Genomic DNA, 25,305 nt, shown 5'->3' with positions numbered 1-25,305 from the left:
TACAGACAAGGATTCAGCTCAGGAACTTGCACTTACAGAGAATAAAAGTTGAATGCAAATGTCTGTGTAGACTTCATTTACCCGAGTGTAGTGCCTACATTTCATTTTTTGTCAATATAAATTTTGAAATACCAAAAGCTACTATTCTACAATAGACAGAAAGTAACAGTACTTCTGCATGCTTTTAGGCACACTATAAAAGAAGTCTTCTTACCTGTGTTTGGGTCAGCAACTAAGATCACTGAGTCGTCAAGATCCCCAATAACATTTAGACAAATTAAATCACTTTGGGTTGGTAGCTGCACAATAAAATCTGGATAGTCAACTGTTGAAAGAAAGTTGAATGTTAATATTTAATTGCCGATGCATGTTGCAAATACAGGCAATATAATTTATAATTTTACTACCAGTGATGGCGGTCACCCCCATTAGACAAATTTATTCAATCTACAGATTACTACGCCTGGATAAAAGTTTAATTACTCTGCCAAAATGTATGTCATTATCAAATTTTGCATTATGCAAAATATGTGAAATTAACCTTAAATTTCATATTACTCTTTTTTGCTCGAAGCAGTTGCCTATCAGTATCTTGTGAGACATTTATATGTTAAGTGCTTACTCATGTGACATACTGGCAAACAACATTTCATAATGGAAGCGTAATTTCAAAATATTGTTTGGGAATGGCATGAAAATTCAGCAAACAAATATGAGATTTCACACGTACATACACATTATTGCTCTGATTGCTGCTGAGGAAAAGATTAAGGGCCAGATGTATGACGTATTTTAACAGTTGCCAACGGCACATCATGTGTTTGTGACCCGTAAAATGCATTTTCTTTGTACAAACCCTATTTTGCCTGTCCGTAACCTATTACCGACTCGCAAAATAGGGTTTGCGAGTCACTATTAGGAAGGTACATGGCAAGGGCATCTCTCCTAATAGTAAGTCACAGGGGAATGTACAATTGTTTTGTGACCAGAATGTGGTTGCAAACAATCACAGTTTACCACCTACTTCAAGTAGGTGATAGGCCAGTTACAAACGGGAAGGGGTCCGTCCATCACCACCCCCTTTTGTACCCCTTTGTAAATGGTAGCAAAAACATTTTTTTAACAGCAGGCAGTGGCCCCATGGACCACTCCCTACCCTTTAAAAATTACACAGAAATGCTTCATTTTTCTTTTTGAAATGCATCCCCTTTTCATATAAAGAAAACATGCTGGATTTCAACAAAAGAAAGTTGCCTTATTCAAAAGCAAACACATACATTGTAGTATCCCATCCACCCTGATCTAAATCAGGCCTTAAAGTAACTTCAGACAAATATCCCTGTTAGCATTTCTATCCAAACGTTTCTAAATGGAAATAACCTAGTAAATCTTCCCCATGCCATGTCGGTGAGCTTCCAACACCTGCATTGGGGCAGGATAACCTCTGTTTTCCATACGGTAATTGGAAAGTACTTAGATCAGTTTGTGAAAGCAGCACTGATTTTACTTAATTTAAGTACTCCCATTGTTTGCCATTTTTACACAAGTCTGGTCTCCAAGACAAATATTTTTCATGGTATACCTTTGCTATTCTGGAAGGCACCTCACTTAGGGGCATATTATCAACAGCTAGCGATATTTATCGCTAAATAGGCTTAGCGTCATTTTTTTATCGCCGCGCTTCACCAGATTTTATCGCAGAGATAAAGTGCTATTAGCAACGTATATCTCCAATGCGCTAAAATATCCAGCGATAGCGGCGAAATGCGTGAATATCGCTGGGAATCCAGTAATATTTAGGCATTAATGCCAATAGGCTCTTAACCTGAATATCCAACTCCCATTGGATGTACAGGTTAAGAAGTGGTCAGAGCAGGCGTTAGTTTTCAGCGATATTCGCACTTAGCGCAAATTTTTTAATCACTACGCCTGCGTTGATAATAGGCGATAGCGATGTTAGCGACTGCTTTCAGTCACTAACAGGTTGGGTCCACCCACTTTGCATGTCATTAGCGATAAATATCGCTGACATACAAAGCAGGCTCCAAACCGCTCACTATCACCTAAAAGTTGTTGCTAACTGATGTTAGCGACAGCTTGCTAATAGGGCGATGAAATTATTGCCGCTTTGCGGCCGAAAACGGACGCACAAGCAGCGATAATTTCATTTTGCCTGCCTTGGTAATATGCCCCCTGGTTCTACTCTTTTTTCATCTGCATCTAACCTATCTGGCCTCGTTCATGCACTCATTTGGCTTCTCCCACTTATCATATGCCAATGACACCGAAATCATTATTCAGTTCAATGATGATCTAGGAAAACCTCAAAGAATATTTCAATCCTCGTCATCGGCAGCCATCACCTGCAGGGCCGGACTGACTACCGGGCGTTTTCGAATTCTGCCGAGCTGGGGGCAGAGTTCACTGCAGTGGGGGCTGATTTCGTTCATGGAGACCTGCGTGTATTTCGAAATATTTAAAGCAAAACAAATTTCGTTCAGTACACGCAGGTCCCCATCAACGAGATCTGCCCTCAGGTCAGCAGCACTCCATAATGCCCGGTAGCCAGTCCGGCCCTGATCACCTGGATGGAAACCAATTCCTTAGAAGTTACAAGTGACAAAACCACTTGCCTAATCATAGGAGGGTTCTTCCCATGTTCCTGTCAAGTGAACCAACTAGCGGTGTTCTATTTTTGACCAGTCACTATAGTGTTCAGAGTAAGTCAATCATGTATTATCTTCTTGCTTTTACAATATTAAGATATAGACCGTAAGATTAGCCTTCTGCCCACTCTTAGGTATCATCTCTGTTGTTGGGATTCCAATTGCTTGCTGTTGCTCAGGACTCAATATTTAAGACAAATCTTTCAGTTTTCTGATCTGAAATGGTTCCTCCATAAATTCCACTCTGAAAACCTTTACTGTTTCTTGAACTCATAAATCCAATGTAATCTTATTCGATGCCTTGTAATAGTTAAATTGCCCTGCTGCTACCTTTCTCTGGGAGCAACCAATACCATTCTCCATGACCATAAGAGCCAGTTTATGTGTTAGTTAAATCAAAATTGCTTCACTTCACTCAGTTATCTGTCCAGTATTTGCATTTCCAACAACAGTAAACACATGCATCATATCACCATTCTCTTAATACATCTATATCAACTTCTACCTATACCAATATTTTAATTTGACCTATTCTGTTTTATTATCAAATATGAATAATGACCCTACTGAACATCCTTTTAATAAATCTATATCAACCTCTACTTATTTTAATTTGACCTATTCTGTTATATGAACACACATGAAACAATGACCCTATTAAATTGAGTAATTTATCCTGCCATTATTGTAGTGAATGCTGTAAATCTTTCCTAGAACCTCAGCTTAATTTAGACTGAAAGGTTATTAACGGTTGTATGACTAAACAACTACCAATTAAACAACGAATGCCTGAACCACGAAGGCTAAAGCACTACCAATGCCAAACCACTACTTTCTGTAGAACGAATGCCTAAACCACAAAAATGATAATTTTTTCATATTTTCTGAATTTATCACTACGTTTTAAAAATCGCATGTTTGATTCATGGATAACTTAATCATTATTTCAATATTCTTTAAATGTTCAATTTATTTATTTATTTATTTTTTGCATTTATAGTGCGCACAGATACCCACAAAGGGTTTCCCGGCGCCAGGACTAAGAGACCAAACAACACAGAAAGCAACAAAAAAAACAGAAGACCATAATTACTTGTTGAAAAGCCAGGTTTTGGCGCCTTTCTTAAAGCTGGCAAAATTCTCCTCTTTTCGCAAAACTAGAGGAAGGGAGTTCCAGAGGACCGGACCCAGATGGGAAAATGATTTCCCTCCCACTCTGGCCAGTTTAAATCTAGGGACCACAAAGTTTGCTCCATTTGAAGAGCGAAGATCTCGTACCGGGGAGTAGGGCCTGACTAGGTTTTGCAAATATTTTGGAGCGGTTCCTGCCCTGATCTTGAACATGTAGGTCAAGGCTTTGAACCGAATCCGGTTCTCAACCCTAAGCCAGTGTAGGTCTTTAAGGTGCTTGGAAATCCTTGCTGTCCTAGGGATTTTACACAGCAGCCTGGCTGCGGAATTCTGGACTAACTGAAGCCGCCTGGTCACGGCTAAGTTGGAACCCAGGTATAGGATGTTGCCGTAGTCAAGCCTAGATGTAATAAGTGCATTGACTACGGTCTTCTGGGTATCAACAGGCAGCATCCAGATAATCTTCCGCAGCCATTTAAGGATGGTAAAACAGGTGCCAGCCACTTTGTTAACCTGCTGTTTCATTGATAGTGAATCATCAATGCACACCCCAAGGTTTCTGACTTGGGTCGCCGGAATAGGAAAAGTGCCCAAAGAAGGCGGCCAGTGAGTATCCTGCCACAGGTCTCTGTTTTTACCAAGGAGAAGAATCTCCGTCTTCTCCCCGTTGAGCTTCAGCTGGTTAGTTGACATCCAGCTGAAGACTTCGTGCAGACCTAATTTCAGCGCAGAGGGGGATGAAGGCTCTGAGTTGGTAAGAGAAAAGATAATCTGCGAATCATCCGCATAGGTCATAAGTTCTAGACCTACTCGCTCTGCTAGATCGGCGAGGGGGCGAAGATACAGGTTAAAAAATAATGGACTCAAAATTGAGCACTGAGGCACACCATGGGGCGAGACAAAAGTGTTAGACTGAGCCTGAGAGGACGAGATCTGAAACGTCCGGTTGCACAAGTAGGACTCGATCCAATCCAGCGCTGTACCTCCGACACCATCCTCACTCAGCCTGACAAGCAGTCTGTTATGTGAGATGGTGTCGAAGGCTGCGCTTAAATCGAGCAGAACAAGCGCAACCGTTTGCCCCTCATCCAAGAGCTCCCTGATCCTCTCGGTGACTCCCAGGAGGGCGGACTCGGTAGAATGGCCCGCCCTGAAACCCGACTGGGAGAAATGGAGTAAGTTGTTATTCTCCGTGAATGTAGTAAGTACACCGTGGATGTGCTTCTCCAAAATTTTTGAAAAAGCAGGCAACAGGGAGATGGGGCGATAGTTGGCCAGCACCTCAGGATCTGCAGATGGCTTTTTCAACAGAGGGCTGACCATGGCATGCTTCCAGGATGCTGGGACTTTTGCCAGGTGAATAGAAGCATTTAGAGTATCCAAAATGATCCTCAGGGCAAAGTCATCAAGTTGGCTCAGGATGCTAATAGGAAGAGGGTCACTAGGGGAGCCTGACTTAATAGAAGTAGCCAAGGATTTCAGAGTGTCCAGGGAGATGGGTGGCCAGGAGTCAAGCCGGTATCCTGTTGATCTAACTAAGGGCGGAACTTCTCTGCCATCACTCACCGGGAGATTGATGTTACCAATGATCGTCTCAATCTTTCCCACAAAATAAGTGGCAAGATCTTGACATTTTTGTGCGGTGAGGGGACTTGCGACAGCCATAGAGTTTGCTCCAGCGAGTTCCTTGACTGTGTTAAAAAGAGTCCGTGCTTTGTTGGTAGCAGTGTTAATAGTGCCTGCTACATAACAGGCTTTGGCTCTCGTGCAGGCCGAATGATAAAGATTTCTCGCCTTACGGTATAATTCTTTTTTTGAGGGGTCAATCTTATCGTTTTTTACATGTGCTGTTCGAGCATGCTTTCCCCCACCAAGTGATTGTTCTAAAGGTCAGCCAGCGATTCCAAGCATACTACAAATGTCTCCTTCATAGAGAGCAATAACTATTATTAGACATGTGGCCAAGGAAATTCTACCCAGTTATGTTAGGTCAGGAGCGTTTTTTTAACTTTTTTAAGACTTTAAACATCAGATCCATTTTACGCTATATAATAATAGTTAATTTAGAAACAGTTGTAAACTTCTAATTGAACATTGGTGGATTAATTTATTTTTAGGAGCAACAGAAAACATGTTTTGTTTAGATCAGCTAGTTTTTTTTATTGATTTTTATAACTCCAACAGCCATTCCACAAAATGGTCTCTTAGAATTTTTATTTTTTTTAATTGATTGCACAACAGATTTTCTTTTAACTAATTCACTTAAATTAAACAGGAAAAAAACGCACAACACTGCCATCTACTGGCCTTACACACCAAATTAAAACAAACTAATATATCTACATCGTAATTAAAATCCTGAAATCTACAAATTAATATTACACATTCCTAAATTATCAAAAATATAATTCGTGGTTCAGGTGGTCGTTGTTAGTGTACAGTAGTTGTTAATGAGTTTTTTGGTTCTTGTAAAGGTCGTGGTTAACGATTCGTTGTTTAATACACTCGTTGTTAAGGATTCGTTGTTCAGGCTGTTTCCCGTTATTAACACTACATCTAAATTTGAAGTTACACAAGCTTCAACATTGGTCACCAGCCTTGAGCAGTCTACCCTTACTACTCCTCTGCCCTAAGCATATAAAGGCTTCTAATTCATTCGTTGATATGTACTCTCCTAAATCATCGCAGGCCACTATCCAGCGCTATGAGGATCCCTAACCCATGAGGCGCTAAACATCCCTTCTCCCTATGATCAATAAAACCTCTTTCTTTATAGAGCCTTGAAAAACCTCTTTGAATTCATCAGCATTAAAACTATCATAGTCAACATCTAAAATATATTTACTATTCTTTGTACCCTTTTCAACCATCAAAATATCAAACTAATTCTCCTCAACGGGAGAAACCTAATCTCTTTAAGTGCTGCAAATGACAAAATGCTCCTGAATGTAGCTTTGGACAACATTCTTGTTCTGGGTGCTACATCCTTCCTCCTCTTCTTATCATGTATGTAATTTTAGATTTGTTTTTGGTACAAATGACTCCCTCTTGGGCACCTGTTTTATTCTCTTTCATTTTTACTACCTCATCATTATTGAAAGGGACCAGCAACCATACCAGATAGTGTCTCTTTGGTAACATTGTCTGTACTGTCTCCCTAAATGTGTCCTTCTTCATCTCTCTTTGAATACATTTACTACTCACTTCTGGTTGAACCAATGTGTTTAATTGGGCCCCTGATGACTCATTCTGCTTTGACATGTTTCCTCCTTAAAATAAAAGAAGATTCATGCAAGTATAAAATAATCAGCTTTTTATGATAGTCCACACAGCTGAGCAGCTGTCCAACTGTCACTCCACGTTATTCCAAATAGTAGCTATACTGTTCCAAAGTTGCACCCATGTTTCATTTAACCTATGCAGTAATGTTTAGGCGCTGATATTCCGAATGCAATCCTAAATTGCAAGACTCAGGCAGCTTGGCTGACGTTGGTGAACCTGCACATTAAAGTAAGTGCCCTACAGTTCAAGTGAGTTAATGAATTCCTATGGAAGTACCATTTTCACAAATCTTGACAGAAAGCATCCACTGCTTCTCGCTGGCCACAAGTTCTATTGTATCACAGCTAGTTTCCTGGGTGACAGACATCAACATTAAAAAGACTTTGGCACCTGGTCCCATGTTCGAGCTCACAAATTGTACATCTTGCCTAGTAAATTCCCACAATCAAAGAACAGTGGGAAGTACTCCACTTCACCTTACTATATAGTTAGAGAAAATATCACTAGGCAGCTTTCTATAGTCAGAGATAAACCAAATAAAATAATTAGGATAAGGGAAATCCTAATTGTGGATCCTTTGCAAGAGGAAGAAGGGACACATTGTTTACTATGTATGGAAGACAAGCAAGGTGGCTTTGTCAAGGATATGGACTCATTTTCACATTAATGACAGAGACAAGGAGGAAAGTGAATTGTTAATTATTGGTAAGAACACTAATGATCAAATAATATCACATACTGTTTCAAATCAGAAATATAGTGAAAATATGAGTTTGAAATCTGCTCTTACCATTTTTGGTTGATCTTTGTGTAGGTAGAGGAACTGAAAACATTACATTGAATGTAAAGAAAAACAACAGACTTTAGTTTTTGATGCATTATGGTCATGGAACAATTTACGTACATCACTCCAAAGTAATAATATGTATATTTTCTACAATTGGATAGCAATGCAGTTATAAGGAATTTTTGCAAATGCTGTAAAGAGTGTGATATGTTTGCTGTATTTCCTGCACTTTTTATTTTGTAAAATTTTGAAATGAACACTATTCCTTCTTGGAGTGAACGGCTGCCATTAGCAGAAATATTGGAATGAACACTAGTAAATTCCCACAATCAAAGAACAGTGTGAAGTACTACACTTCACCATACTATATAGTTAGGGCAAATATCACTAGGCAGCTTTCTATAGTCAGAGACAAACCAAACAGAATAATTTGGATTAGGGAAATCCTAATTGTGGATCCTTTGCAAGAGGCAGAAGGGACAAATTGTTTACTATGTGTGGAAGACAAGCAAGGCGGCTTTGTCAAGGATATGGACTCATTCTCACATTAATGACAGAGACAAGGATGAAAGTGAATTGTTAATTATTGGTAAGAACACTAATTACCAAATAATATCACATACTGTTTCAAATCAGAAATATAGTGAAAATATGAGTTTGAAATCTGCTCTTACCATTTTTGGTTGAAATTTGTGTAGGTAGAGGAACTGAAAACATTACATTGAATGTAAATAAAAACAACAGACTTAGGTTTTGATGCATTATGGTCATGGAACAATTTACGTACATCACTCCAAAATAATAATATGTATATTTTCTACAATTTACTAGCAATGCAGTTAAAAGGAATTTTTGCAAATGTTGCAAAGAGTGTGATATGTTTGCTACATTTCATGCACTTTTTATTTGTAAAATATTGGAATGAACACTATTCCTTCTTGGAGTGAACGGCTGCCAATAGCAGACATATTGGAATGAACACTATTCCTTCTGGGAGTAAACGGTTGCCTTTAGTGGATAATGTATTCTTTTTGTGTAAAGATGCTTTATTGGAGGACTAAGCAAACACATGAAAACTGTAACAAAAATATTAGGTAATAGGAAAGATTTAACACTAATAGTGCATGTCATATATATTAGAGAAGACAATATTTGTAATCATATATGAATCAATACAAAGTAGTTAATGGTGAATACAATACATATAGAAAAAGGAAACAATTTAATAAAGAACATGAAATAAGAATTAAAAGAAGAGAAAGAAAAAGGACGATATACGCTAGAGTATGAAATGCATTTATTTAGAGGGCTGATCAAGTCAACTTGTCAGTAATCAACTGCGATAAATGGATATACTAATATTTACACATATTGCAAAGAGTACCTACTAATATAATATGATTATAAAATGATATTATGAAAAATACAGAAAATAAATCAAGGTGATTTGTAACTTCTTCATCAGCTACATCAATCCATTTGCATCAACAGCTAGATTTCGTAAAGAATGCTGTTATAGTTAACCACACCTGTTCTCTCTTAAATGTTAAGACACTAAGATGTCCTAAGACACTAAGAAGAATGTACACTCTATCTAGTCCATGAATAAAACAAACTGCATTACAGCAAACTCTAAAAGGAATATTCACAGCATTTTTCTAATTAGAGGCAAATTGTAGAAATGCCACAGCAATCAGAGAGCTATTAGCTTACCAGGACGGTGTAAAGTGCCCCAACTGGGGAAATTACTACCTAAAGATATATGAGAGAATAATAAATGAATAATAACGTAAAATTATATTATTATGTTTTCTAGCTTATCTCCATTTTTGGATACATGTCAGCAAGGGTAACAACATATGTTTTAAATCACTATACTGATCATCACATGACCAACAATTATCTTCTGACAAAATTTCATTTCAATGATTCAGGTGTTAAAAATAATTTATTTTACACAAAATATAGAGGCTGCGTAGTATTATCAGCTCTAGATGATTAATGTATTTTGCTCCATATTATATTGCAACAAGGTAAAGTCCAGACAATGTCTAAATATTCTTCCCATTTCAATCCAATAGTGGATTTAAGTCTAACATCATCAGGACAAAGATCTTTTCACATTAAAAATGCCTTAGAATGAGTTTTTAACAAATACATCGTCTTATTCTCATAAGGGCATAGCATGTTTACATTTTGTCCCTGTAAAATGTAGCTAGAAATATTTTAATTGAGTAGATTATATTTCTCTATCTAGGAATGTAGGGAATCAAAGAAAGAGATTGAGATAAAGAAAAGTGTATTTTCATTCCATTAATTAACCATTGATTAGTCCATTTTGTGCCTCTGTCTCAAGATTTCCAAAATATGATTTTAGATTTTAGTGTAATAATTTTGTTGCCCCATAATTGAGAATTCATTAAATTAGTTTTCTGCGTATGCTAAGGAAACAAAAAGGTGCCCACAGTTTATATGGTTGTGAAATGACAGGTATATTAAGGTATATTAAGCTAGGAAGTTTGGGCTGAAAATGAGGAAGACAAAATGAACAAGTTCTTTTAGTGAGCCATAAAGGTTAGAAAAATCTTCATTAAAAGTAATCTTTATTTATTTCCAGACATGAGAGGTCTCATCTAGAATTTTTATTATGGCATATAACATTTACAATACAGATTATATTTGTTCATTAGTGGATAATGTTGATTGAGCCATAAAATATGTTCACAAAAAGTTCTGAAATGAAGAAAGCCTCTGCAGTATAATGTATTGTCATACACTAATTACAGTAATAACCAATTGTAAATCAATTCAATCATCAGTGTTAAGCTGATTTTTCACTAAAGTGATTAATATCTTCACGACAATTTTTATGTCAACTGCTATTTTCTAGAAAAATATTTAATTGGATGTATATATACGAGTATTTGGGCTCATCTGTTACAAATACACTGCTTTCTGTTTGACCTTTGACCATGTATCGCACTGGTAAAGTGGCTCCTGATCTCCTCTAAGCCTGAATGGTGAAACACACTTGTCTACACTTTGATCAGTCTGTCACACTATGGCCCTCATTCCAGAGTTACGAGCCAAGTCAGAACTACAACAAAAGCAGGAAAATGGCACACCCAATGCCCTTCGGACTCCAGACATATTAGCACATTAGAGATGATGATATATGGAGGTGGGGCTGAGGTTACTGGAGGGATTGAGTAAAACTGATCACCAGAGTAGTTCTTTATTTCTCAGGTACTGATTATGTATTCACTCACATTAGAGATCTACATAGTATTAGTAAATCAGGGTGCAGAATTACTGCTTTGGTGTTCTCAGCCCAGTTGAATGACTGGCTTTGTCCAGCGATACATCACTATTAGGAATGAGCAGAATAGCACTCTTGGTGACCTCGCTCTATCTATGTTAAACAGAAAAAATCTTCTAGTTCTTTTTTTATCTAGGACTAGCAGCCCGTCCCGACGTTGTCCGGGTATGAATTGCTGCCGGCCAGTAGTATATTGTTTTGTAGGATTTCGTTAAGATAGAATTTCTTATCTGTGACAGGCCTGTGAAACACTTAGATTCACAGTGCCCTTCTGATGCACTTAAGAGTGCACGTTCAGTAGTGTGTGAACTCGAGTTTCCCTACTTTATTTTTCCTTGAAATATTATATAGCGCGATCTCGACAACATGGCATGAGCACAATTTACATTACAGAAGAACACATTCATTTGTGGTAGGTACGGGGAGACAAAGCGATTTGCCTGGAATCACAGGATGTTGAGCTGATGCCGAGATTCGAACGTAGCTCCCCAGCTCTAAAGTTCGCAATTCTAGAACTTGTGGCGGGAGGTGTGTCAAAAGTGTCCCCAGCTCTACAGTTCGCAATTCTAGAACTTGTGGCGGGAGGTGTGTCTAAACGTTTATGTCGGTGCTGGCAATCAATGAGAGAGACCTGTGCATTTTTCAAATGGGTGGTGAAAAAATATGAGTATGTTGCTGGAGATGTGGGCCGCCGTGCCACCAATGTACTTACGGGGGGAGGGTAAACACCCATTATTCCGCAACTTTCTTTCCGCATACCAATACTCCGCATACTTTCATTACGAAAGTACCATGACTCCGCAATGCCATTATAACGCATGGCATTACATTTTATATGCTTTTACCACGCATACATTTACAACAAAATTCGTTGTAAATGTATGAATGGTAAAAGCATGTTTTTTTTAATGTTTGGATAAGGTAAGTATGGGTATTGGGGTATATGTTTTGGAGTACTGAGGTATATGTTTTGGGGTGTTTGGGTATTTTAAGGGTTCAGATATAGTTTTGGGTTATGGGGTACAGGGGTAGTTTTTGGGTTTAGGGATAGGTATGGGTTTTGGGGTACAGGGGTATTTTTAGGGTTCAGGGCTAGGTTTGTGTTTTGGGGTATAGAAGTATTTTTAGGGTTCAGGGGTAGGTTTGGGTTTTGGGGTACAGTGGTATTTTTAGGGTTCAGGGCTAGGTTTGGGTTTTGGGGTACAGGGGTATTTTTGGGGGACAGGGCTAGGTTTGGGTTTTGGGGTACAGGGGTATTTTTAGGGTTTAGGGATAGGTTTGGGTTTTGGGGTACAGGGTATATTTATAGGGTTAAGATGGGTTAGTGTTTGGGGGCGTGGCTTGGCTGCCGAGCGGAATGGCTGCCTGAGTGGTGAGCTCCGCCGATCGAGTTAATTAATCCGCCAACAATCCGCTCGTAACTGCCTCTGGGGCTCGGGTGTTGTGCCCTGTGTGCTTGCGAGGCTTCCCCGCCCTACCGAGTGAAAGCCCGACGATCCTGTGCCCCGGTCCGCGGTGGAACTATCTTTCAGATCTGCCTGCGCTGTGGGGCCTGAAGCGGCGTGTGACGCCGGGAGCTTGCGTAGATGCTAGCCGGCCGGAAGTGAGAGGGTGCCCGGCTCGGCCCATCCTGCGGGTGCCGCCTGGTCCGGAGACTGGCTGGCCAAGCCTGACTGATGTGAGCGCTGCCAGGTACAGGAGACATCACCGCGCACACCCGCTCCATAAGTGAGGATACAGACGCCCGTGGACACATCGGTGAGAGGCCGCGCTGCGCGGCTTGCCGGCGCGCAGGCACAGCGGAAGACGCGGTGGGGGCGCCCAGACACCGCCGGAGAGACAGAGTGCCACCCGGTGAGCGGATTGAAAGCGGCTGACCTGCTGCGTGGTAAGAGGCCCCTAAAGAGACTGGTACTCTGGGAACTGCATCAGTAGACGCTGTTTGGGCCTACCAGTGCTTGCCGGCGACCACCATTTTGCCCAACCACAGCTGAACAGTTGGAGGTATCTCGCTGTACTACTCTCCTTTTCTTTGCGTGTGGGGGGTGCCGACTTGTGTGGCCGTGCTGCCCTGGAAGCACTGAGATAGAACAACGCCGTGCCGGGGGGTGACATTGCGGTGCGCCTGCTTACTGGTGTCGGAGCCTGACCCCTTCACAGGACCAAGTTGCAGACGCCTGGCACAGAGACTAGTCAAGTACTTTTCAAAACCTGTGACCGCCGCGACTTACCTTGCCCGAATTGGTTACACGGCCTTCCTGGACAGTGGTTGGGTACATGTCGGAACTGGTCGACGCCATGGGTAAGCCAGACATGCGGCAGTCCAAAATCGCCTTTGAGAAATCGACCAAGAAGCCCATGTGCAACGAGACGCCGGATCAGGAGCTATCGGGAGATGCCCGATCAGTGCTGCCAGCGGACGACATCAAGGCCATGTTCCAGGACCTCAAGTCGAGTCTGCAAGGCATCGATGGGAGGATGGACGCCCTGGCTGCTAGGATGGATAGTATGACTAGAAGAATGGACAAGCAGGAAGGAGTGGTCGGGGTGCTAGAAACGCGAGTGACGGAAACGGAGGAGTGCCAATCGGACCTTGACAAGAAGCTGAGAGGAATGGACAAAGTGCTCTCCCTGATCCAAATGAAGAATGAGGATTTGGAAGCTAGGTCCAGAAGAAACAACCTACGAATCACGGGCGTGGCGGAATCGACGGACATTGCTAATATGGAGCGCTACGTTGAGCAGATGCTGAAAGACCTATTTGGAGCGGAACTGTCCCCGATGTTCCTGGTGGAAAGGGCACACCGCTCGCTAGGACCAGTGCCCAAGCCGGGAACTCCACCATGAACTATCCTTGCGCGCATCCTAAACTATAGGGACAGGGACACAGTACTACGCCTGGCGCGCAACGTGGCGGATTTGCAATACAAGGGGAACCGGATTGCTATGTACCCTGACTTCACGCTCCAGGTTCAATCAGCCAGGCGGGAATTCTTGCCCGCAAAGAAGGTGTTCCAACAGACAGGCACAAAGTACTCCTTGATCTACCCGGCGAAGCTGAGGGTGCAGGGGCCGGGTAAACCCACCTTCTTCACGGACGCTAAAGCGGCGCTGAAATTTGCCAAACAACTTGCCAAGGATCAGAGGGGGCAGACCGAGACCGACAAGCATGGGGACGCTGACCAGCTAAGTGATGTTGAATAGTGTCATGTTTTCTGTAATATCGCGTTGCTGGGACCCCTGTGTTAGAGTGGGACAAAGTTATCATGCCACTGAGGGTGGTGGGGCGCTACACACCTCTGCGGGGAATCGTTGTAATTACTATTGACTTGTCCAGTTCTTTATCAATAGATGCTCGTTGCCCGGCTGGCCCTGGGGCGCAATAGGCCCTGTAGCGTACAGAGGCAGAGTTGCACTCGATCGCCCTGTCAAAAGTACAGGGTTAGTAGGCAGACACCCGCGTACCCCGAGGGATGTATCCCAAACTATGGTTCGACCATGTATTGCTGTTGATATTTGGTTATGTTGGGTTGGTACTGGGGGGGATGACTGCACGACCTGATCGGGGGGTTGGAGCGGGTGGGGCGGGAGGGATGGGGACTGGGTATGTTTGGTTTGCACTGTTACTTCAGAAAAGCTATGTGTTTAATGTGTCACTGGAGATATTCTGTTTGATAGTCACCGACAAGGTAAAGATAGACTGTGAGCCTTGGAACTATGACGATATTGCGTCAAATGCTCTGCCGAGCCGATTTCACCTTCACATTTTAGTATCACTATGGCCGTTAGAGAGTGCTTGACGACTGGTGAAACTACTGCCTTGGGTGGGAAGCCTAGATTACCGTCCATAGCATGCATGTCTTGGAACGTGAGGGGGATGAATGATAGGCGGAAGGCGAGATTGGTCCATGCCTACTTATCACGGAAAACGGTAGATATTTGCATGCTCCAGGAAACGCATCTAAGTTCCACGGACGCCCCACAACTCAAGCACTCTAGATGGGGGGAAGTGATACATGCCCCATACTCGAACTATGCCAGGGGGGTGGCTGTCTTGATCCGTCGAGGCCTACACTGGGTGACACAGCGGGTGCTGAAGGATGCGGATGGCAGATACGTTTTGATTTTGGGCGTGTTGTGTGGAATACAGGTATTGCTGGTGAATGTCTATGGCCCGAATGATGATAACCCTGCCTTCTATGAAACTCTCTGGGACAAAATGCGTACATTTGGTGAGGGAGCAATACTATGGGCGGGTGATTTCAATGTAGTGCTATCTGACGCGGTAGATCGACAGGGCGCAGCCAGGGAACATCACCCAAAGGCGGCTGAGGCGCTGGGAGGCATTATCCTAGAGGCGTCCCTGGTGGACTCCTGGCGGCATTTACACCCACAGGCGCGAGAGGGCACTTGCATTACAGCACACAGGGCCGCTTGGTCGCGACTGGACTACTGGCTGATGTCCAGGGACTTGCATGCTTCGGTGCTGCCGAGATCGTTGTCGGACAACGCTCCGGTGGTGGTGACATTGGCCACACCTGCACAATACGCACAGCCCTTCAGCTGGCGATTTCCGTCGCAGGCCCTCCTGGATCAGGTATTCAGGGAAGAGTTGAGACTTAAATTGGAGGAATTTTTTGAGTTCAATGAAGGGACCGTGGAATCGCCTGGTACGCTATGGGAGGCGTGCAAGGCGGTAACAAGGGGACACTGCATGGCGCTAAAAACGGGAGTGTTGCGGTCCATCAGGAACACACTAGATGCACTAGAAAAGGAATTGGCAACTCTAGAGGTTGAACTCACCAGACTGCCTACTGCCAAGACCCAGGCGACATTCAGGGCGACACTCACTAAGTATCAGGAGGAGGCAGACAGAGAGGTGAAGTTCTTAAGTAAATACGCCCAGGCTCGGAGGTACGGGGAGGGTGACCGCCCGGGTAGGACGCTGGCTGCGATGCTTCGAAAGCCAAGAGGTGCGGAATATATTTTGGAACTTACGGATGCGACTGGCGAGCCTATCAGGACACCAAATGATATCTTACACGCTATGGCGGCCTATTATGAGGACCTATATGCCTCTAAATTACAACCGGGGGACGAAGTGATAACGGAATACCTGGACACAATTGCACTGGCGTGGTTCAACAACGGGGCGCGTGAATACATGGACCTGCCGATCACACAGGACGACATACGGACGATAATAGCTGGTATGCCGTCGGGTAAAGCGCCGGGACCGGATGGTCTTACAGCGTCCTTCTATAAGGAATTTGCTGATATCCTTGTCCCCAGGTTACATAAGTTGTACATGGAAGCGATCGAAACGGGGATCCTCCCCCCGTCGCTCCGTGAAGCCATGATAATTACGCTTTTAAAACCGGACAAAGATCCCACGAGCCCTGATTCGTACAGGCCACTCTCGCTGATAAACCTAGATGCCAAGATCTACGCTAAATTACTGGCAGAACGTTTGAAACCGATGCTGCCCCAAATAGCGCTGTCGGATCAATCGGGATTTGTGACAGGTAGATCGACCTCGCAAAATCTGCGCACACTGTTTGGTCTGCTCCACTACTTGGACCCGAAGGTCCAAGCGACTGCTGCCTTACTAGACGCCACTAAGGCATTTGACTCGCTCGAATGGAAATTTTTACAAGCGCTGTTCACGAGAATGGGCTTCAGTGGACTTTTTATTCAGAAAATTTGCATTCTATACAATGGCCCCACGGCGCGAGTGAAGGTCAATGGACAGATTTCGCGGCCGATAAGTATTTCTAGGGGAACCAGGCAAGGCTGCCCCCTATCGCCGCTGCTATTCGCCATCGCCACAGAACCCCTCGCGGCAAGATTGAGACAACACCATACCCAGCGCAGTATTGGGTTCACCTCGAGGGGGCTCTTGGTGTCCCTATATGCCGATGACATGACAATTTTTGTACATAACCCGGCCGACAACCTAGACCCCCTCATGCGTGAACTGGTGCGGTACGGTGGTTTGACGGGCATTACCATCAACTGGTCTAAATCTACGATACTGCCGTTGACGGACGGTACGGTACAATGCAGTACTGAGTTCCCCATAACCTGGGTGTCGGAGGAGGTGAAATATCTGGGGATCCATATTAGCCGCTCGATACAGGACCTGTGGCTGTTGAACTACGGACGGGCAGTGGAATGGCTCGAGACGAAGGTGAAAAAATGGGTCACTCTGCCGCTGTCGATGACAGGACACACAAAAGTGGCTGGGCCCAATGGGAAGGAGGGTAGGCAGGGCCTCACAATATGAAAATTAGAAATGATTGCCTATGCCTCCAAATTAATTCAAGTACAAACTGACTTCCGGTACGAGTAAACCACAGCTTGTTAGTTTACACAAAACATTTTATGTTTATCAATTTAAATACTCAGTTTATAAAAAGAAAAAATCACAATAAGCAGAACTCAGATCACTATCGACCTCATGTTTGAGCCATATATACATTCACAACAAATAAATACAAAAGTGCTTTAACCAAAAAATATGGTGAACAATTTCAAAAACAATAACTTATTCACAAATACCAACATTGAATACATGGACCAAAGAAAACTTTTTACAAGAAAACTTTTTACATTTGTGAAGCTAGGGCTCTTTGTACATGTTTAGAAACCCAGGGAGAAAGTAAGAAACATCATTTAAAACAGTTGTTACACTCCCAGAACCTGAATAGAAACTAATCAAATAAATTTCAGGAACACAAAGCAGTTTCCGCAATGAATGGCAATTTAGAAAAAGCAACTGCCGACGCGTTTCGAATCCTGATTCGCAACTTGCAGGATTCTCATCAGGGCAGATTGGATCTAGTCCATGGGCACTATTTAAAATAAAGCAAAAACAAAATTTTACTATCTAGCGGGTCCTCTAGCCATCAATCTCCGGACAGTGCGGTAACAAAAACAATTTGTACCTTGTGTGATTCCTGCCCACAGTCAATTCTGGATTAGAAGAAGTGTCGTCTGTGCTTGGTGGCCTACACTGCAACAGAGTAATGGAATAAATGAGCGTTGGCCAGATGCGCAGGAAGGGAAGGCTGGAAGCCATCGTTACTCAATTACCTGCGTTTATGTGGAAGCCGGGCCACATCTTTGCCACTTATGGTGAAGTTCTTTAATTTTCTGAAAAGTAGGCGGTAGAGTGCGACTTAGTACACTATTTATTCGCCGATTCAATACTCGCATATAAACCTTGGTATTCGAAAAACTCACTTACTTGCACGTAGGTCCGCAGAGACCTCGAGGTGGGTTCTATTTTGTGGCCCCTGTTCCGCCGTGCAGAGAACAATTGTACCTCTGTGGGGATAAGCGGAGGGCACCATGTTACCGCGCTGCTGTTTGGATAGTAAATTAAGCACAGTCCAATTTCAAAATGTGTCAGCGCTAGTCGCGTTTGAATTGAGAATTCTAACGACTGGGCCACTTACTTGGACAATGGATCGCGGTGACTTCAGTGGGGGTTCTGATTTCAAATTCTTCACCAAGCGCTAGCTCGAATTAATGTCTGCAGGGGGAATGGGAGGGGGACACATTACCGCGTTGTCATGTCAATACATGACCAATATCTAATAGGCAGTTTTAGAAAACGGCAGCTTCCATGCTTACCACAATATGTTAGTTCCGATCAAGCGTGCTTGCTCCACAGCGGTATCACAGGGAAGTGAATGTCCCTGGGCGTCGCCGGACAGGTAGCCCAACCATCAAATTTGTGGCGGGCCAATCAGGCGAGAGACCTAGTAATGGGGCATGCTGGGACCTGTAGTGTCAAAGAACAATTCAGATTTTGGATAACCATTAAGGTGCATTATGGGACATGTAGTGTCCACCAGCAGGAACAAAAATGATTATGCTCTATTGATTTCACTGAGGCTATTAAGACCCTTATTAACACTATCAAACTTTAAGATTAGGTACGCCTCTTTGCGCAACAACATTGTGTCCACATCAAGGAAGTGTTTAGGGTCAATCCATGCCAGTATGGTCCATTTGAAATCAGTCTCAGAGTGGCCATTACTGGTGAAATGTTCCACCATGGGGGCTGTGATTACCTTTTTCTTAAGCCGGGAGCGGTGCTGGGTAATTCGGGCATTAATAGGCTGATTTGTTTTGCCAACATAAACTCTGTTGCATGGGCAAACCACCGCATAGACGACATTTCTAGTCTTACAATTTGTAAAGCTGTCATGCTTCCATCTGATGCCATTGTTTACGAATACGTCACCTTCAATGGTGCTTGAACAAGAAACACAATTGCCACACTTGTGATGTCCGCATATTGGTTTCAGATTCCACTGCGTGACAAGGTCGCTTTTGGGTGCTGTGATATGACTGTCTGCTCTGATTAAATGTTGCCCTATGCTTCTATTCTTGCGCATAGCAAAGATGGGTTTTTGGAGGGGATACTCTAGAGACTCAAGAAGATGCCAGTTATTCCGAATTATGTTCTTAAATTGGTTCGTGTGTTGGCCAAATGTTGTCACACAAACCAATTGTTGCAGATCTTTCTTGTCTTTCTTTTCAAATAATGTCTCTCTAGGAGTAAATTTGGCCCTGTTCTTTGAGTGTTTTAACAGCTTTTTGGGGTATCCTCGTTCTGCCATCTCGTTGCAAAATCTGGTTGCATGAGAGTCAAAATCACAAAGGTTAGTGCAATTCCGCCTGATCCTCAACAGTTGCCCGTAAGGCAAATTATTTTTTAACGATTGAGGATGCGAGCTGGTATAATGCAGAATGGTATTGCGGTCGGTTTCCTTTTTGTGCAAGGAGGTAATTAACTTAGCCTCATGGGTGCTTACCGTGACGTCCAGGAAAGTCATTTCTTTTGGACTATAGTTGAGTGTGAATTGGATGTCTGGGTGCCTAGAGTTCAGCCACAAATGGAACTGCTCGACGTCCGCCTGGCTCCCCTGCCACAGGAGCCAGACGTCGTCGATGTATCTTAGCCACTGAGTGATCTGTCCTGAGAAAGGATTGGCACTGAGGACGAAACGCTCCTCATATTGTGCCATGTATAGCACAGCCAGCTCCGGTGCATAGGGACAACCCATGGCTGTCTACGTCCAAATCAAAGGGACAGCCATGGGTTGTCCCTATGCACCGGAGCTGGCTGTGCTATACATGGCACAATATGAGGAGCGTTTCGTCCTCAGTGCCAATCCTTTCTCAGGACAGATCACTCAGTGGCTAAGATACATCGACGACGTCTGGCTCCTGTGGCAGGGGAGCCAGGCGGACGTCGAGCAGTTCCATTTGTGGCTGAACTCTAGGCACCCAGACATCCAATTCACACTCAACTATAGTCCAAAAGAAATGACTTTCCTGGACGTCACGGTAAGCACCCATGAGGCTAAGTTAATTACCTCCTTGCACAAAAAGGAAACCGACCGCAATACCATTCTGCATTATACCAGCTCGCATCCTCAATCGTTAAAAAATAATTTGCCTTACGGGCAACTGTTGAGGATCAGGCGGAATTGCACTAACCTTTGTGATTTTGACTCTCATGCAACCAGATTTTGCAACGAGATGGCAGAACGAGGATACCCCAAAAAGCTGTTAAAACACTCAAAGAACAGGGCCAAATTTACTCCTAGAGAGACATTATTTGAAAAGAAAGACAAGAAAGATCTGCAACAATTGGTTTGTGTGACAACATTTGGCCAACACACGAACCAATTTAAGAACATAATTCGGAATAACTGGCATCTTCTTGAGTCTCTAGAGTATCCCCTCCAAAAACCCATCTTTGCTATGCGCAAGAATAGAAGCATAGGGCAACATTTAATCAGAGCAGACAGTCATATCACAGCACCCAAAAGCGACCTTGTCACGCAGTGGAATCTGAAACCAATATGCGGACATCACAAGTGTGGCAATTGTGTTTCTTGTTCAAGCACCATTGAAGGTGACGTATTCGTAAACAATGGCATCAGATGGAAGCATGACAGCTTTACAAATTGTAAGACTAGAAATGTCGTCTATGCGGTGGTTTGCCCATGCAACAGAGTTTATGTTGGCAAAACAAATCAGCCTATTAATGCCCGAATTACCCAGCACCGCTCCCGGCTTAAGAAAAAGGTAATCACAGCCCCCATGGTGGAACATTTCACCAGTAATGGCCACTCTGAGACTGATTTCAAATGGACCATACTGGCATGGATTGACCCTAAACACTTCCTTGATGTGGACACAATGTTGTTGCGCAAAGAGGCGTACCTAATCTTAAAGTTTGATAGTGTTAATAAGGGTCTTAATAGCCTCAGTGAAATCAATAGAGCATAATCATTTTTGTTCCTGCTGGTGGACACTACATGTCCCATAATGCACCTTAATGGTTATCCAAAATCTGAATTGTTCTTTGACACTACAGGTCCCAGCATGCCCCATTACTAGGTCTCTCGCCTGATTGGCCCGCCACAAATTTGATGGTTGGGCTACCTGTCCGGCGACGCCCAGGGACATTCACTTCCCTGTGATACCGCTGTGGAGCAAGCACGCTTGATCGGAACTAACATATTGTGGTAAGCATGGAAGCTGCCGTTTTCTAAAACTGCCTATTAGATATTGGTCATGTATTGACATGACAACGCGGTAATGTGTCCCCCTCCCATTCCCCCTGCAGACATTAATTCGAGCTAGCGCTTGGTGAAGAATTTGAAATCAGAACCCCCACTGAAGTCACCGCGATCCATTGTCCAAGTAAGTGGCCCAGTCGTTAGAATTCTCAATTCAAACGCGACTAGCGCTGACACATTTTGAAATTGGACTGTGCTTAATTTACTATCCAAACAGCAGCGCGGTAACATGGTGCCCTCCGCTTATCCCCACAGAGGTACAATTGTTCTCTGCACGGCGGAACAGGGGCCACAAAATAGAACCCACCTCGAGGTCTCTGCGGACCTACGTGCAAGTAAGTGAGTTTTTCGAATACCAAGGTTTATATGCGAGTATTGAATCGGCGAATAAATAGTGTACTAAGTCGCACTCTACCGCCTACTTTTCAGAAAATTAAAGAACTTCACCATAAGTGGCAAAGATGTGGCCCGGCTTCCACATAAACGCAGGTAATTGAGTAACGATGGCTTCCAGCCTTCCCTTCCTGCGCATCTGGCCAACGCTCATTTATTCCATTACTCTGTTGCAGTGTAGGCCACCAAGCACAGACGACACTTCTTCTAATCCAGAATTGACTGTGGGCAGGAATCACACAAGGTACAAATTGTTTTTGTTACCGCACTGTCCGGAGATTGATGGCTAGAGGACCCGCTAGATAGTAAAATTTTGTTTTTGCTTTATTTTAAATAGTGCCCATGGACTAGATCCAATCTGCCCTGATGAGAATCCTGCAAGTTGCGAATCAGGATTCGAAACGCGTCGGCAGTTGCTTTTTCTAAATTGCCATTCATTGCGGAAACTGCTTTGTGTTCCTGAAATTTATTTGATTAGTTTCTATTCAGGTTCTGGGAGTGTAACAACTGTTTTAAATGATGTTTCTTACTTTCTCCCTGGGTTTCTAAACATGTACAAAGAGCCCTAGCTTCACAAATGTAAAAAGTTTTCTTGTAAAAAGTTTTCTTTGGTCCATGTATTCAATGTTGGTATTTGTGAATAAGTTATTGTTTTTGAAATTGTTCACCATATTTTTTGGTTAAAGCACTTTTGTATTTATTTGTTGTGAATGTATATATGGCTCAAACATGAGGTCGATAGTGATCTGAGTTCTGCTTATTGTGATTTTTTCTTTTTATAAACTGAGTATTTAAATTGATAAACATAAAATGTTTTGTGTAAACTAACAAGCTGTGGTTTACTCGTACCGGAAGTCAGGCTGTCGATGACAGGCCGGATAGCCATAACTAAAATGGTTATACTCCCGACATTTTTATATTTATTTGCCAACATACCTCTGCCACTCACAATGTCGTTTTTTAAGCGCATACGCTCCGCGATTTTGGACTTAGTATGGGCGGGCAAACAGCCCAGAATCCAGTGGAAGGTACTGACTCTGCCCTTTAAACAAGGTGGTCTGGCGGCTCCAGACTTTGAGCTATACGCATACTGTGCTCAGGCTCAATACCTGCATTATTGGCAGCACCCGATCCCGTACCAGCCTCATGTGGCGATAGAGACGGACGTGTCGGCACCCATCCCCTTGGCCACGACGGTCTACCAAAAATACAAACGCTCGCCGGACGACGTGAACACGGTTGAAACAACACGATGGGCCTGGCAAAACATAGCGAATCGGGCGGGCATTGCTGAATTGTATGCTCCGTCAATGCCGCTGGGTGGTAATCCGTTACTGAGTCCATTGCTGGATGCGGCGATATCTGAAAGGGCACGTAAGTGCGGGCTTTTGGTCGCTAGTGATCTATACCCGGACGACACTTTCGTAGAGCTGGGAGACATCTGCGGTTCAGAGCTCCCTGCGGCATCTGAGCTACTCCTGTATTATCAGCTCAGGGCGGCATGTAGGGCCAGGTACCCGATGTTCCCGACGGTGCCACCAACGGTCTCAGCGTTGGAAAACATATTAGCGAACAAATCTCCACATAAATTGATCACTAGGATCTACAAAGTAACACAAGATACGGCACCATGGATACGTCCCGATTCGAAAGTAAAATGGGAGGTTGAGATGGGACTCAGCATAACGGACAAACAATGGACATTCAGCTGCACTCAGTTGGAGAACCTGTCTCCCAATTACAGATTGAGGTTGATCCACTTTAGTTTTCTACATAGGCTGTACCGCACACCGGTTCAGCTATTTAAACTTGGGTTAATAGCCGACTCTCGCTGCTGGCGTTGTGGTGCCATGGATGCGGACTTCTTCCACCTAACTTGGACATGCACTCCTATACGACAATATTGGACTGAGGTGTTCTCAAAGCTGGGACAAATCCTAGGAGAGCAGTTGCCTCCGGACCCCCTGTTGGCGCTTCTGGGAATGGTGGCCGATATACCCTGTGCCTCAAGAAAACTGATCGCTATGTTGCTGCTACTGGTGAAGAGACAGATTGCACTACATTGGAACCAACAGGGCGCTCCTGGGGTAACAGGTTGGATTAACTCGGCACTATACTGTCGGGATCAGCTGACTACCTACTGGGAACTGCTCCCGCTGAGGTCCAGACCGGCTGATATATGGCAGCACCTGGCGAGCCTGCTGGCTGGCACCATGCTGGATGAATGAGGGTGGACAGTGTGTAGGTGTGCAAGGATGGGGATCTTTACATAGCAGGAATGCGAGGACCTGGATGTAGTGGCGATGTGACTGATAACGCTGGTACAGAAGATGTGGTGATAGAGGATGGGTGGGCGCTAGCCCCACACCTGAGACTGTTTGGATGAGTAAACTGCCCGGGGTGGGACGCCTGACATGTCATCGCCCCTTCCCTACCCCCCCCCTCCCTCCCTTTTCTATTGGACGGGGACTTAAGGCCCACCTAAGAGATGGTGACACGGTACTCCATGTGTGGACAAGATTGACATTACGAGACACAGAAGCTTTAGGTTTAGTTCAAAATGTTTGTTTCTTTGTTTTTCTTCCCTAGATATATCACGTACAATATGTTGCAGACTGTAAGCGAGTATATAAGACGTGTGACCGCAAAGAGAGATTTAATTGTACCTATTGATGCTGCCTGCCTCCGGGTTGTTGGCTAAATAGCGGTGTACTACTTTGCTACTCTAAATAAAAGTCTTTAACCCAAAAAAAAAAAGATGGGTTAGTGTTTAAGGGTGTTGGGGTATTTTAAGGAGTAAGGGTGGGTTATGATTATGGGGTGCAGGGGTATTTAAAGGGAGCAGGGTGGGATTAGCCCATGATATGAGACATGGCATGAAGGGCGGAACGTACCACACAACCCCAGCGTTTGTCACGCCCCCAGCACACGCCCACAGCACAACGCAGACACGCCCACAAGGGACTACTTTGCTGGCACGGTTATTTTACCTTTTAAATGTATATGGTGGGCGTCTGCATAGCCTATGTCATTCTGCTGCAACTGCCCTTTCCAACGCTGTTTTGGGTGTTGTGATTGGTGCTGTGGTTCCTGAGATTACCCGCCTCAAAGGTTTGGGCT

At 43.6% G+C, this 25,305-nt stretch overlaps 1 protein-coding gene across 5 annotated transcripts in view; it reads right to left on the bottom strand.

Moving 5' to 3' along the window:
• Nucleotides 1–25,305, bottom strand: part of LOC144782331 (inter-alpha-trypsin inhibitor heavy chain H4-like) — a 473,908-nt gene that overhangs the window by 34,422 nt on the left and 414,181 nt on the right. For 3 of the 5 annotated variants that reach the window (XM_078661646.1, XM_078661648.1, XM_078661647.1), the window contains 4 exons: nt 9,580–9,618; nt 8,541–8,573; nt 7,870–7,902; nt 215–325 (listed from right to left, as the gene is read on the bottom strand). In XM_078661646.1, coding sequence (XP_078517772.1) covers nt 215–325; nt 7,870–7,902; nt 8,541–8,573; nt 9,580–9,618 — 216 coding nt within the window. The remainder of the gene's footprint in view (nt 1–214; nt 326–7,869; nt 7,903–8,540; nt 8,574–9,579; nt 9,619–25,305) is intronic. The other 2 variants (XM_078661649.1, XM_078661650.1) reach the window with 1 other exon arrangement.

The sequence above is a fragment of the Lissotriton helveticus genome, chromosome 9, assembly GCF_964261635.1.
Source record: "Lissotriton helveticus chromosome 9, aLisHel1.1, whole genome shotgun sequence".
Taxonomy (NCBI): domain Eukaryota; kingdom Metazoa; phylum Chordata; class Amphibia; order Caudata; family Salamandridae; genus Lissotriton; species Lissotriton helveticus.
The sequence above is the reverse complement of the archived record's forward strand: the minus strand, read 5'-3'. Positions and strand labels throughout refer to the sequence as shown.